Source organism: Nicrophorus vespilloides, unplaced genomic scaffold, assembly GCF_001412225.1.
Source record: "Nicrophorus vespilloides isolate i.1.1-1 unplaced genomic scaffold, Nicve_v1.0, whole genome shotgun sequence".
Lineage (NCBI taxonomy): Eukaryota > Metazoa > Arthropoda > Insecta > Coleoptera > Silphidae > Nicrophorus > Nicrophorus vespilloides.
Genome location: NW_017097057.1, coordinates 9709 through 25131, shown reverse-complemented (window position 1 = coordinate 25131; position 15423 = coordinate 9709). Strand labels below are relative to the sequence as shown.

Sequence of the window (15423 nt, the reverse complement as noted above, 5' to 3'; positions counted from 1 at the left end):
CTCCACCACGCGCTCACTAAGTCTAGTTAGTGCGCGTTTTTCCTGCAGTTCCCGTCGGAAATCCAGTCGGGATCGCGACAGAAATGGACCGAAAAACCCAAAGAAAATAATAACTGCGAACGTGATAATGTAACGTGCTGAAATAAAACAACATATACGTTTCGTGCATCACCTGTACGAGGAAACTTTAGGATTTACGGATTTCGCTTTTCGATTCAAGAGCAAAGTAAGTGCATCAACAGCAAGCAAGCGAGATGCATTCCTCTATTTTTAAACCTCTATTTTTTTCATCTCTTCGTTCGATCCGTGCATCGCATGGACCACGAATTCGGCGTCGACAGAAATAGTTGCGGATATTTTTATGTGCGAGTGAGAGACGACGACGTTCGCTTTTCCGGAAAAGACGAGATGCGCGCGGATTTCGGGGATCCTCACCGTGAGGTTGCCGTTTTCCTCTATTTATACACGCGCCCTCCTACTACTCCCATCATCATCATCATCATAATCATCATCAACATCATTATTACAGTCGTATAGTCTTTTGGCCTTCAGGTGATCATCCAAATTTCACACAAATTTACAATCCGCAAAGTAATTTTACACTCGAAAACCAAAAACGCTCGTCCAAAAATAAGTATTAGAATCGGTTTTTATTGACCACAGCTTGCTTGATCTTCAAAAAGCAGCTGCTGGACCGAACGCATATTTCTAATAAGAAAAACACATTTACAATTATTTCCTTAATCACAATAATATTTCTGTCCTTATCAATCTTTTTGAAATTTCAATGCTAATTTTGTTTTTTCTATGATAATGATAATTTCAACTCTTCGATTGTTTATTGATTGATAATGTATGTAGTTTGTTGCATTAGAATTGCGATTAGGTTTATAAATGTTTACTAATCTTATCTTGCACATTGTATGCAAGTATTGTTCAAAGATTCTATTTTAAAATTTTTGTGATAATCTTTTCGAAAGGAATGGCCCCAACTGCGACGCTGATCGCTGCACCGAACGCTCTGTCGAAGGGCGTGCAGTTGAAGAGGCAGCAGGATTACGGTAACTCGTACTACCCTCAAAACTGGCTGCACTATTTGGCTTTAGAGCAGACGAACGAACCTCCGTATCAGGTATGCAAGATCAGATAATTCGGTATATTTAAACTTTAATTCCTTCTCTAAAGGCTAAAGTGATTTCTCCGTCTTGGAGTTCGTTTTCGGGAGCACCGAGATACGGCGGTTACGGCATCTACGGAACAACCTTCTCCACGTCTCCCGCAATGCAAGCAACAGATCCCATCTGCGAATTGACCGATCAACTGTCCGAGCTGGCCGTGGTCGATCGGAGGAACCTGAAGCAACCACCTGCAACTTACCTGTGTCATCAGTGCTTCCAGAAGGGCCATTACATCAAGGATTGTCCGCAGGTAAGCGAGAACGTGCAGAAACGCTGATGCTGTACGACTCTCCTACTCTCTCTGCCTCAAACACTCTCGCATTAGCTTAATCGTTTAATTGTTTGGCTTGGGTAATTGATGATGCAGCAGCATGTGAGGTCGGCAATTTAGATTAATTCCTCGGGTTGAAGCGAATATAAATAATACAAATAATGAATGCTAAACGTAAGCGACTAAACGAATGCAAACTCAGCTTTTCCAGGCGCGTCCGAAGGGCGAGGGAAAGACGCCCTATCAGGGCAGGAAGCGCTGCTTCGGCGAGTACAAGTGCCCCAAGTGCAAGAGGAAGTGGATGTCCGGAAACTCGTGGTCGAACATGGGGCAGGAATGCATCAAATGCCACATCAACGTTTACCCCCACAAACAGGTAAATCGTATTACCTAATTCCAACGATTCATCTAAAAACATTCTTCTTCAGAGGCCTTCAGAGAAACCCGACGGTTTGGACGTCTCCGACCAATCCAAAGTCCATCCTCAACATCTATGCCAGAAGTGCAAAGAACTGGGTTACTACTGCAGACGAGTGCAATAGGCGATTCGAAAACTTATTCTACTATTATTATTATTTACACTCCTCATTTATTTTACACAATTTCTTTCTTTTCTATGATTTTGTACTTAATTTTAGAATATTTTTCGTATGATTTCTTTTAAGTTTATATATATATATATATTATTATTTAAAAAAAAAGAAGTAGTTTGGACGGCCTACTGTTACTATTATCGTAAAACTTATTACTATACTAAGTATTAGGAAAACCACGCAGGGTCTATTCACTTTCTTGTTTCTTTTTTTTAATTATTATTATCATAATTATTTCGCTAAATACTAAAGAAAACACCCTGTAGATGTTACTTTTTAATTTAATAATTGTCTGTATAAATTTGAGCTATTTTACATTGATTACCAGTTCTCAATATGTATATACGAAGCAAATGTTTTAACTATGTGTAAAAAATGGAGAAAAGTCTATATATTTGTTATTTATCTATCTATTAGTTGTTGTTGAATATGAAACGTTGTGTATTTCCACACAGATTTTATTTCTCATTTATTCTATTTGCTATTAGTGTTGTCAAATAAAAAGTATTCATTTCAACATCGTCTTCATTTTTATAATTGTTTCCTATCTGTAAATATCTGAAAATTATGAAAACTACTCAAAGCTATTATGAAATTTTAAATATACTGTTTTAATGGTTGCATAACCATAAATTTATGATATCTACGATTCACAAAATGAGCGACAGATGTCGCTGGAATAGTTAAATTATTTACTAATTACTCAATCAATAAGTATCCAATCAATTATATCTTTAGAGAATAAAACAGAGAAATATATTGTACATATTCCTGTTAATTAATATTATAATTAGAGGCCGTAATTAAAAAGTCGGGATTTGAGCAGCGCCAAAATGCCTGAACTGCAAGCTTTGATACTCGACCAAGAGATGTCCTAAAAACGTATATCTTAGTCGAAAAACATAAAGATTCTCTTATTATTGGATAACCGCAATAGCCAAAGAACTTACAATAAGCGCAACAGAAAGCTTAAATTTTAATCTTTACTGTGTTAATTGATGATTGTGTGGTTTGTGGTTACCGAGAAAAACGATATACATTTTCGAGGTTCATAGATAAAATATATTTGTTCAAATTTAAAATTTAAATTACAAGAAAACTGTTGAAGCCATAGATCTCAGAATAAATGCATTAGAATGTCTCTAGTTTTATCTTTAATTCATATATTAATTGAAGTTTGTCTGATTTCTCGTTAACGAGAAATATATAAAAATTGAACATGCTGCATTTTCGAGACTTGAGGAATGTTGTTTTTAATTTTCACAATTAATTACAAGAAAACGGTAGCAGCCACAAACTTTTTGATAGATGCATTGGAAAGCTTAGAGTTTTATCTTTATTTCATATATTAATTGAAATTTGTGTGATTTCTTCTTAATGAGAAATACAAAAAAAAATGAATATACTGCATATTCGAGGCTTGAGCAATGTTGTTTTTAATTTTGATAATTAATTACAAGAAAACGGTAGCAGCCACAAATCTTTTGATTGATGCATTGGAAAGCTTAGAGTTTTATCTTTAATTCATATATTGATCTATAAATATCTGAAAACTACTGAAAGCTATTATGAAATTTCAAACATACTGTTTCAATGGTTGCATAATCAAAAATTTATGATATCTACGATTCACAAAATGAGCGACAGATGTCGCTGGAGCAGTTACATTATTTACTAATTACTCAATCAATAAGTATCCAATCAATTATATCTTTAGAGAATAAAATAAAGAAATAAATTATACATGTTACTGTTAATTAATATTATTAATAGAGGCCGTAATTAAAAAGTCGGAATTTGAGCAGCGCCAAAATGCCTGAACTGCAAGCTTTGAGGCTCGACCAAGAGATGTCCTAAAAACGTATATCTAAGTTGATAAACATAAAGATTCTCTTATTATTGGATAACCGCAATAGCCACAGATCTTACAATAAGCGCAATGGAAAGCTTAAATTTTGATCATTAATTATTGTGTTAATTTATGATTGTGTGGTTTGTGGTTACCGAGAAAAACGATATACATTTTCGAGGTTCATAAATAAAATATATTTTTTCAAATTTAAAATTTAATTACAAGAAAACTGTTGAAGCCATAGATCTCAGAGTAGGTGCGTTAGAATGTCTAGAGTTTTATCTTTCATTCATATATTAATTGAAGTTTGTGTGATTTCTCGTTAACGAGAAAGACAAAAAAAAATGAACATGCTGCATTTTCGAGACTTTGAGCAATGTTGTTTTTAATTTTGATAATTAATTATAAGAAAACGATAGCAGCCACGAACCTATTGATAGATGCATTGGAAAGCTTAGAGTTTTATCTTTAATTCATATATTAATTGAAATTTGTGTGATTTCTCCTTAACGAGAAATACAAAAAAATTGAACATACTGCATGAGCAATGTTGTTTTTAATTTTGATAATCAATTACAAGAAAACGGTAGCAGCCACAAATCTTTTGATAGATGCATTGGAAAGCTTACAGTTTTATCTTTAATTCATATATTAATTGAAGTTTGTGTGATTTCTCGTTAACGAGAAATACAAAAAAATTGAACATACTGCATTTTCGAGACTTTGAGGAATGTTGTTTTTAATTTTGATAATTAATTACAAGAAAACGGTAGCAGCCACAAACTTTTTGATAGATGCATTGGAAAGCTTAGAGTTTTATCTTTAATTCATATATTAATTGAAGTTTGTGTGATTTCTCCTTAACGAGAAATACAAAAAAAATTGAACATACTGCATTTTCGAGGCTTGAGCAATGTTGTTTTTAATTTTGATAATTAATTACAAGAAAACGGTAGCAGCCACGAACCTTTTGATAGATGCATTGGAAAGCTTAGAATTTTATCTTTAGTTCATATATTAATTGAAGTTTGTGTGATTTCTCGTTAGCGAGAAATACAAAAAAAATAAACATACTGCATGAGCAATGTTGTTTTTAAATTTTGATAATTAATTACAAGAAAACGGTAGCAGCCACAAATCTTTTGATAGATGCATTGGAAAGCTTAGAGTTTTATCTTTAATTAGCGTATTAATTAATTAAAAATTTTAATTAGCTTATATATTTATTTGGTGTGGTGGCACGCTTGGTGATTTGTAAGTTTTATTTCTGTTTCTTTGGTTTTCAGCTCTGACAATAACAAATATGATAACCCAAATTTCATATATTTTTATTGTGATTGTAATAATGTAAAATCAATAGAATTAGTGAGAATTATAGCTGAAAAGATGATGCAGTGCACGGATGAACAGATACAGGCGAAACGAGCGGAGGCTCTGCGAAAATTGGCTGCCAAAAAGGCGAAGCAACAGTTCAACCAAAATAATTATCCATCAACTTTTTTCAAAGGGAAAGAAGATGCAGGTGTCAGGCAACAGCAGTCACCTCCGATATCCAAATCGAACTACTTTAAAATGAGAGACAACAGTGTACAGCAATCGATGAAGCAGAACCATTACAAACCATATGAGAAACAACAAATTGGTGTGCAGAAACCACTGCAATTTTATGGTTTAAAAAATGAAGTGACTACAGCTAAACTGGCTTTGGTGAGTCCAAATAGGTTCGCTGTTACATTCTCTGGATTCAATCAGGCTGCAATCGATGTAATGAAAACACTTCCAACAAGGTTCTATGGTAATTTATATTTTTTTGTAGAACTTTTAAAGCAGTTAATTATATTTTTTATTTTTAGATCCGCAGAGCAGAATTTGGAATTTTAATATCACAGACTATGAAAGTTTGCAAAATAAATTGGCACCTTTGAAACCGGCAGTTGTTGTTGATAAATTACCAATATACGCATTGAAAGTCTGCTGGCAGAAAAGTGAAAATATTTTATACGATTTAACTTGTATTGATAATGAACTGTTGACTGCTTTAATGCCTTTCCAGGAGGAAGGAGTATGGTTTGTATTTGATTAAAAATGTTGTTTGTTGAAGGAATTTCTAATTGAAGATATTTTTTTAGCTTTGGAATCGGCAAGAATGGTAGATGCATGATTGCTGATGATATGGGTCTTGGGAAGACTTTTCAAGCGCTCGGAATTGCCTGCTACTATAAACCTGATTGGCCTATGCTCATTGTGACCACAGCGTCGATGAGGTAATTCTAACTTCTTGCATAAGGAAATCGTTAAGTTTGAGTAACATATTTGATTGTAGGAACGTTTGGGAGGAAACCATACACAAATACCTTACTTCAGTGCCTGTGATGAGCGTTCAATACATGACGTCCGGCAAAGATTTCATCGATCGCGCCTTAATTCTGATAGTCAGCCACGATTTGCTCACAAGATGTTCGGATAAATTGTTGCAGAGGAACTTCGGTGTGATTATTATAGATGAGTCGCACGTTCTCAAAAACTTCAAAGCTAAATGCACGAAAGCCGCCATCGATGTGTGCAAAAGAGCGAAACGCGTGATTCTGCTCAGCGGAACTCCGGCGCTCTCCAGACCGAGCGAACTCTTCTCGCAACTGTCGCTGATAGATGCGAAGTTCTTCGGTACGTTTTACGAATTCAGCACGCGGTATTGCGACGGCAAGCAGACCGGTTTCGGGTGGGATGCTACAGGGCAAAGCAACCTGCAAGAGCTGGAGATAATCCTAGCAAAGAAGTTCATGATCAGAAGGACGAAGGAAGAAGTACTCAAATCTCTGCCAAACAAAACGCAAGAAGTGATCACGCTGGACGTGCAGTTGTCACAGTTCAGCCAAGAAGATCAGGATTGCTTGATGTCGCTCGCCGCGAAATACGCAAACGTGAAGAAGGAAAAGCACGCTGCGTTGCTAACGTTCTTCGCCGAAACAGCGAAAATAAAGGTGCCTTCAGTATGGTAACATTTCGATGATGTCATTAACATTCCTTACTAACAATATCAATTTTCAGTTCTTACATTATGCAAGTCTTGGAAACCGATAGAAAGTTTCTGGTTTTTGCCCATCACCAAGTGATGCTGAACGCCATCGAAAAAGTGTTAGTCAAGAAGAACAAGAAATACATTAGGATAGATGGAAACACGACCTGTGATCAACGAAAGTATTACGTGGATAAATTCCAATTGGACGATAGTTTTACGTGCGCCGTCTTATCTATAACCGCTGCGAACGCGGGTATTACGTTAACAGCCGCCCAATTGGTTCTCTTCGCGGAGCTTCACTGGAATCCAAGTGTAAGTTATTGATTTGTGAGCTTAAGCTGTTTAATTACATCAATTGGTGAAGCAGCAGCAGTTAATGTTTAATTTGCTTTTGCAGATTTTGAGTCAGGCTGAATCACGAGCGCATCGTATCGGACAGGAAGGACACGTTACCATTCAATACCTGCTAGCACCGCGAACATCGGATGACTCGATTTGGCCGCTGCTCCAGAACAAGCAGAAAACGTTAAAGGAAATCGGTTTGATGTCCGAATCTTATAAAGATGTGAACGTGACGAACCAGAAGAAACCTGCTTCTGATGGTCAGATCGCCACGAATTTAAACAACAGCTTGACAAGCTCAAACACCTTAGATATCTCTAGTTATTTTAAATCGCCGGATAAGAAGGCTGCCGCGAAAACAGACTGTGATGAAGATATGCTGGACGAGGACATCGATATATTTATTAATTTTCAAACGCAGAAGGATCTGCCAACCAGTATACGAAGCGAAACACCCAAGAACGATGCACATAAGACTGTGGAGGAGCACATGTTGAACGATGATTTGGACGATCTCTTCAACGGCATTGATTTTTAATTTTAAAATCTTTATTTTGTTATGTTTATACTCATTAAATTATATTATACATCAAACAAATGTTTCTATCTAATTCCTTATGAATTAATCAATCAATTCTTTAATAAACTGTTGCTCGAGTAAAGACAATTCAAATTCCTATATTGTAGTATAGGCAACTCAATATACGTAATGTTGTTATGGTAACTGCCAATGAACATATAAAGGTCGAGTAAAGATAATTCAAATTCCTATATTTGTAGTATAGGCAACTCAATATACGTAATGTTGTTATGGTAACTGCCAATGAACATAAATAAGTCAGTGATGCAACTATAGAAGGATACATTTTCAAGTGGTTTTATTTTATTGTAACATTGATTTCATTTTATTTTCGAGAAAAAAAATAATTTCTTTGTTGTTTTAGTGTAACAATATTTGTGGTTAGTTTGTTGTTAAAGCGTGAAATGTTAAGAGTGTGTTCAATTGTTTGGATGTGAAGACAAGAAAGCAGAAGGTTTTTAGCATAAAAAAATTGGAACTTCATTTCAATTGAAGATGTTCTGAAATAAATGCCTTCTTTACACATATATATATATATTTAAGTGAAGACGTTCTATATTTAGCTAAATATGTACCATAAGGAAAGAGATAAGGGTGCTGAGGCAGTGTCCGAAAATAGCACTCCTTCATGCAGCACAGACTCTTCCCTAACACTCAGTCCTATGCTCTTGCCAGAGGGTAACAGCAAGAGATCACATCAAGAGGACAGACCAGTATCCGCTGGTAGCAGCATATCAGGTGAGCGGAATTATTATATAAATGCATGCCAACTTCATAATTTACTCAATTATTTCATGTTCAGAGCACCTCTCAAGTGTGAACAGCATAGAGAATGACCGTTCTCTGCATGAAGTGGAGATTTCGAATATAGCCCTGCATCACACGAGCCAAACAAATTTATCAGAAGAAAACAATCCATCATCGCCACCATCAGATCCCATCACAAATTCAACTAGTCAGAACATCAGAGATCTCCTGCAGGAAATCATTTTCGGTTTTCGATCAGAGAGTGAGAAGCTGAAGAGTGATTCATGTGATTCCATCGAAGCCAGCCTCAATATATTTGAGGCTTTCAGTTTGGGCGATGGAAGTATTAAGGAGTATTTAAATAAAGGCTCAGAGCAGAAGCAGGTCATCAGCAACCAAAGCACTGTCAGTGCTGAGGAGATGGATACATTAACGGAATACAAAGATCAGAATGAAGTGGACAAAGTGAGAATTTAAACTGATTGTTGGTATTGTTATTTTTTACGTGTTTTGTGTTGCAGATTGAATTTGAAACTGCTTTAAAGCAGAGGGAATTGGTTATTAAGGATTTAATGGATACACTTGAGATGAAGATAAGCAAGGAGAAGGAGCAGGATGTGATTTGCGAGAATTACAAGAAGGAAATTGACAATTTGCGCGATGATATTAAAAAAATGTACGAGCAATTCCAGAGTCAAAGCGGTGAAGTGAGAAGGGACAGTTTAAGTGGTGCACAGGGTGAGATGTGTAAAGAGCTGGAATCTACGTTGCAGCCGCATCAAATTAATTTGTTGAGGGAGATATTGTTGGAGATTAAGAAGACGAATGGTAGGCAGTTGGAGGATGAGATTAGGATTGTTAAGGAAAACCATGAGACTGAGAAGGATGAGTACGTGGGGGAGGTGAAGAAGTTGCGCGAGTTGCTGGGGAACGTGAAGAGCGGATCCGTTGATGTGAGGACGATGAAGGAGGAGCTGGACGCTAAGCATCTGAAGGAGATGGAGGAGCTTCGGATGTACTACGAGAAGAAGTGCGCCGATATGGAGAAGAATTACTCGGACGAGATATTCAGTCAGCACAGCAGGAAGCTGTCGAACTGCAGCACCGGCTCCGAGCCGGAGCTCGCCTCGGATCTGATCTACGCCGGTGGAGATGCCGGCAAAGAGCTCGTCTGCGCGAAAGGGAACTTGTTTGAACTGAAGAGGCAACTGGACAGAGCTTCGGAGGCTCTCAGCAAATACGATCTGATCACCATCTCCGCGCAAGACTACGATGGCATCCGCGACGAGATCGACAAGCTGATCGCATTACTGAAATTGGACTGCGAAGGTAGAATGAAAGCGTACGAGGAAAGGTGCGAGTCTTTGCAAAAAGAATTGGACGAAACAACCAGAGCCACAATAACCACAGTTCAAGAGGTAAGTTTCAATTTCAATTATTCAGCTTACTATATTAACGTTAATTAATTTATGTGACAAGTCTATCTAATAATATTGATCTATTTTACAACAAATCCAAAGAAGGGAATCCTCTTAAAGATTAAAAATACCAAATCAAAATTTATTTTACTTTGATATTATCAACAAGGTTGAATTATTGCAGCATAATTAATTACATTAACACAATAATAACACATTACATTTCGTAATTATATTTGAGATAAGTAAAGAGAAATTTGATAAGAAAATAAAGTGACCATCAACAGATGGCGCTCTTCTTAAGTCGCTGCTATAGTCACGGTATTAACGGTGGTCTATAGACTCCAAAATTCCCATGTTCGGTACTCTGGTTTCCCTTCAAAGCGAATAAATCTTTCGCCTTTTACTAAAGATTTCCGTGGAGGGGAACAACTCAAATGAGTCTAATCTCAATTTTTTGAGCGCCCGGCGAAAGCTGGGCCACAAATTAAACCGAAATAAAATTTAGTTGATTAGTAATGATATTGTCTTTACTTAATAATTGTTAATTATTATTTGTTAATTGTGTCAATAATTAATTGAAACTTTCTTCATGAGAAGTTTATTTTTAAATGTTAATTAGTTTTGATTGTTTATTGTTTAATTATCATTTATATAATAATAATTGCATGCTTTTAAGATCATGTCAGTGTCTGCATGTTTCTATTAATCTATTTTTGTTTTCTTTCCTTTGTTTGTGACTTAAAAAAAAATAACATAGCCTAATGGGGATGATGAGCTCGGGTATGTCGTGAAAAGTTATGAGATTCGTGTAAAGGAGCAAACGGCTTTGGCGGTCAACGATTTCATGTCAAATCTCACTCATCAGATCGAGGTAAATCCAACAACATCTAACATCTTTCGTTACGAGAATATATCCTTTGAAGAATGCACAAGTATATGTACGATGTTGATGAATTATGTTTCTTTAGGTGCTTTCTGCTGATCCGGTTGGAGCCGTTTGGCCCGACGAACTTCTCGGAATCAAAACAAAGTTCACAGAAAAATACGAAGCGGAAATCGACGAACTGAAGACTGCTCACGACGAAGAGATTTCTAAGCTTAAAGAGGAGCACATCAGGATGTTCAATGGGGCTATGGAGAGGGCGAGGAGAAGAAGCTTGCGGGACTCGGATGATGCAGATGTGGTCAAGGAACGGAACACGCTGAAGAAATCAACGGCGAATCTGAAGAAAACTGTTATAGATTTATTAGTTTATTGTTCGCAATGCGAGCATGAATTGAACAGCACTTTGGTGGATAAAATTACGCAACTGGGAGATATTAACTTGGACGACTCGGCGACTTCGAGTACATCGAAACGCGTTCGCATAACACCTGATTTGAGCGGTGTCTTGGATAGGACTGATGACGAGAGTATTTCAGAAGTGTTGGAGAGCGTTTTGAGTGGGTGTTTGGAGAGGCTTGCGTCGGATGCCAATGAAGTGCTGGTCTTGAGTCAGATCAAAAAGAAGGATGATGATGAGAGTGAAGAGTCTCTGGATAAACGAGTCGCGGATCTGACGAGAAAAATATACGATTTGACGAAGGAGTTGAAGGAGATCAAGGAGTTGAACTCGAGGTTGGAGTCGGAGCGCGGAGGTCTGGAGACGCGATTGGATCAGGTTCTGGCCAAGAATAATGTCCTGGAAATGGATTTGGTCAAAGCCAAAGGAAAGATAGCCGAGTTGGTGGAATCTAATCGGAAGGAAGTCGTGTCGGAGGGTTACGGTGAAAACGAGAAGTTGGGAACAAGACGAAGCGGTGCGTACTTAATTATAATTGCTTTAATTTGAAGTGTTAATTTATCTTGTTTTAGTGATGGAGCACTCTTTGCCGGAGCTTCAAGAGAAGGCCCGAGCTTTGGCCATGGAATTATCCACAAAGGAAGATAGCCCACTGTGGCAACTCGTCGAGGATCTGTGTCGGGTCGGAGATAAGCTTCTGGAAGAAGCGAAAACGCAGCGCGAAGATTTCTTGCAACAGGTGAGTCTTGTCTCGTCTCGTCAGTATCTTATCACCAGTCGATATCCCCGGTTCATATTTATTTTACGTTTTTATATACGCCAAATTTCTACTACCAAACGGTTTTGCTTGAAATTAATTTCATGTCATTTCACATTTTCCGCTTCTTTCTTCTTATATCGTCGTGTTCTTCGCGACAAGAACAATTATGTATTTCGAGCTTTTTGCTAATCACACTCATAATAATAACAAGATGGAAGCGGCCAACAAGAAGTTACGCGAGCGAAACCAATTTCTGGACGAGCAGGCTGCGGAAAGGGAGCAGGAAAGGGACGAGGCCCAAAGGAACATCGAAGACCTGAGGACGCAGTTGCGCGATAAGGAAACGAATCTCCTTGCGTACGAGCGGACATGCCAAGAGGTGAAATTCCAAATACTTAAACGATCATTAACTATACCTAATAACTTGTTTACATTTTACCATTCGCAACTGAAATTTAAGCGTCCGATAAATAACAACAACAACAACATCTTTATGGTACCTGCGCACTGAAAGGGCCATAAAAACTAATGTTAACGTTCAGTTAAAATGAGCGCAATTATTGGAAACGCTTTAAATGCAGTTGCGTCGCGCACCATTCACCACCATTCACTAATATTGTTTGATTTTATATTTTTTTGCTAACTTTGTATTCATCCTAACCAATTCACGTTTTGGGTGTGTTGCATTTCTGCTGGGGTTTTGGTTTGTGCATTGCTTAGGACCAGGGCACGGACACCATGAATATCTGCTGCAAACGCATTTACGATAATCTCATTCCCACTGTAAGTTAACAATTTACATTAATTTATCCAAACTCTCTCTCTTTCTCTCCAAATACTATTTAGTTGTTTTTAATTTCTTACTAATATACGCACTCGTAGGCACTATTTGCAAACATTTAGAATCTCTAGTTTTTAAGTGTAATTCAATTTCATGTTTACAGCGCCGGTAAGTTTACAATTTTAAATTCTTAAAAAAAAAAAGTTCGGAATTTGTGTCGTTAATTGTAAAATTCGTGCTATGTTGTTTTTAAATTCCTTTGAAAGAGTTTACGTTTTTTTTGGATGGAAGTCGTTCTTATTTAGTGGGGCGTTTGTTTAGTCTAAGGAAGGGAGAAGGAACGTTCATTCAAAGACAATTAAAGAGATCCTCCACTTAGTGCGTGCGGTTTGTACACATACACGTTCTTTCTTGGGCCTTGTCTATTTCGGTCAAAAGCTATTTCTGTAGCGTGGATTCAGGAAACTCGCGCCTCTCGAGCTGCCTCTCGTTTCGACCGCATTGTTCATCAAATTCAAATTCCTACTGCGAATACTGCGACAAATTAGTACAACGATTCCAGTCAAACTGTTTAAGATGTAAGAAATAATCCGAGACAAGTGATTTATTTCAGAGTGGAAAGATTGTTGTTTGTTGTTATTATAATTATTATTTTTTGCTAATGGATTGTTTGATGGTGGATTATAGGTGGAGCATTTGGATCTGCAGATGCGCGAGATTACGAAGCATCTTCACCATGAGGAGGTTCAGCATGCAATTGTAGAGCGCGAGAAAAATGAAGCCGTAGAGAAGGTGCACGGGCTGCGCGAGATCATCGTCCACTTGGAGACTCAGCTGAAGGAGAAGGAGACTTCCGAGTTGGAACTATCGGATGCTTACAAGAAGCTGGTGGAACAGCATAGGGAAACCAACGAGTCGTTGGCTTTGCTGTTGGAGCAACGTGAGGATAGTAAAAACCATCAGATACAGCAGCTGGAGGAGGAGATAGAGAAGCTGAGAGTCACCAACGAGTTGGCTGGGAATAAAAGTGTTTTGAACCACATTCAGCATCAGGTAGAATCTTTGTGCGTTGTTTAACTATCGTGTGTACTTAATTGTAGTTTTTTTCAGTTGCACGAGTTCGAGTTGGGCGTGGACAGGGGTATCAGAGACTTGGAGTGCGTGCAATTGGCTTCGACGACGTGCAGCTCACCTTCAGAGGAAATGTCGGCGCGCGATCAAATAAGGCCTCAAACTCCTACATCGACAGCGGACGATTGCGACATTCCATTGCAGCAGCTGGCCAGGCTCAAGGAAAAACTGATCAGACACACGAGGGCCGAACAAATGGCTGTCAAAAGGATACAAGATTTGGACATGCAGTTCAACTCGCTTAAAGCCGATTTCGATGTAAGCAGTAAACCATAAAGCGAACATTACCACCAATTAACCTACTTACTATTATTACAGGAGGTTCACAACGAGAAGAACATATTGCAGGAGCAGTTCTCGGAGCAACTGGTACTAATATCTTCGCTTCAAATTCGCTTGGACGATCAGAGGATCCAAGCGGATCAAAGTCAGAAGCAGACCAATTCCAAATTGGAGATGAGAATTCACGAGTTGGAAACGGAGATTCAGCACCTCATGGACACTCTGCACTCCAAAGAAAGTACCATCAAGCAACTGAAGAAGATAATCGAGGAGACGCGGCAACGGCTGCACGATCGTGAATCTGAAATAAGCGACGATGATGTTTTAACAGATCTTCAGCACCAGATGAACAAGTTGAAGTCGGAGAACGATTTGCTTCGCGCCAAAATAGAGAGCGATGCTCAGAACAATCAGCTGCTGCCCAATCTGGTGGATAACATAATAGCAGATAAAAACAGGGATATCGAAATCCTCAAAATAAAGCTGTCTGATACTGAGAAGCAGCTCGAGCTGTACGCGACGATTAATTCTGAAAAGATGAATAAGAGCGATGTCTACGTTGATCCAATGAGGAAGGCGGAATCGAGATGCGCCAGCTTGGAACTGTCCGCGGAAACTACGAATTTCCATCTGGCGCCGGAGTTGTCCAGTATAGAGCGCATAGGACCACCGAACATCAACTACACTGTCGAGGCGCCTCTCTCGAAACCTAATTCCACTGAGATCCAAAAGCGCGTCCACTTCGAGGATCAGCTGAAGAGCGTGAAGGAGGAAAGTATGCGTCAAGAGAACGAACTCCGGCTGCAGCTGAACGAGATGAAATCTGCGCTGGAAGTGCTAGAGAAGGACAAGGCTTTGCTCGCAGAGGATAACAAGAGGAAAGATGACATGTACTATAGATTAGCTAAAGAAAAGAAGGATAACGAGAAAGCCTTGCAGGAGGAGATCGTTGCGTTCAAAACGAAACTGGATGACAAGGATAAGGGAATTAACGAATTGATTCGGGAAATCGAGTCGATTAAAGTGTTGAAACATGACAAGGAGGCGGCCATTCTGGACATCGAGAAAAATAACGATGCATTGAAAGCGCTCCAGGCGGAGAAAGATAACGAATTGAAGGTGCTGCTGAGTGAAAAGCAAAAGCTGTGCGAAGATTTGAAAACGCTCAAACACGATAAATCCG

The 15423-nt window shown here is 38.3% G+C and overlaps 3 protein-coding genes across 4 annotated transcripts in view; all 3 read left to right on the top strand.

The window, feature by feature from the left end:
- The first annotated feature begins 5 nt into the window (after window positions 1-5).
- Window positions 6-2055, top strand: LOC108558791 (zinc finger CCHC domain-containing protein 24-like). 2 transcript variants are annotated; one of them, XM_017915825.1, is made up of 5 exons: window positions 6-226; window positions 981-1132; window positions 1186-1428; window positions 1661-1825; window positions 1878-2055. In XM_017915825.1, the coding sequence occupies exons 2-5, from the start codon at window positions 983-985 to the stop codon at window positions 1989-1991; spliced, it is 672 nt and encodes a 223-aa protein (XP_017771314.1). In that variant the 5' UTR covers window positions 6-226; window positions 981-982; the 3' UTR covers window positions 1992-2055. The 2 variants fall into 2 exon arrangements, with proteins under 2 accessions (XP_017771314.1, XP_017771313.1); XM_017915824.1 differs by having other exon boundaries at window positions 1652-1825; window positions 1878-2051.
- Window positions 2056-5186: 3131 nt separating this feature from the next.
- On the top strand, window positions 5187-7866 carry LOC108558785 (SWI/SNF-related matrix-associated actin-dependent regulator of chromatin subfamily A-like protein 1). Its single transcript, XM_017915816.1, has 6 exons — window positions 5187-5689; window positions 5748-5961; window positions 6024-6158; window positions 6218-6889; window positions 6943-7225; window positions 7311-7866. The coding sequence occupies exons 1-6, from the start codon at window positions 5281-5283 to the stop codon at window positions 7791-7793; spliced, it is 2196 nt and encodes a 731-aa protein (XP_017771305.1). The 5' UTR covers window positions 5187-5280; the 3' UTR covers window positions 7794-7866.
- A 296-nt stretch (window positions 7867-8162) lies between these two features.
- The window catches only part of LOC108558789 (A-kinase anchor protein 9-like), a 9995-nt gene continuing 2734 nt past the window's right edge, over window positions 8163-15423 (top strand). Inside the window, 11 exon segments of the mRNA XM_017915822.1 lie at window positions 8163-8573; window positions 8638-9047; window positions 9104-10000; window positions 10761-10874; window positions 10972-11803; window positions 11859-12025; window positions 12258-12425; window positions 12767-12829; window positions 13515-13880; window positions 13938-14216; window positions 14277-15423. The exon segment at window positions 14277-15423 is cut by the window's right edge and continues 7 nt beyond it. Of these exon segments, the coding sequence (XP_017771311.1) occupies window positions 8405-8573; window positions 8638-9047; window positions 9104-10000; window positions 10761-10874; window positions 10972-11803; window positions 11859-12025; window positions 12258-12425; window positions 12767-12829; window positions 13515-13880; window positions 13938-14216; window positions 14277-15423 (4612 nt within the window). The 5' untranslated portion in view covers window positions 8163-8404.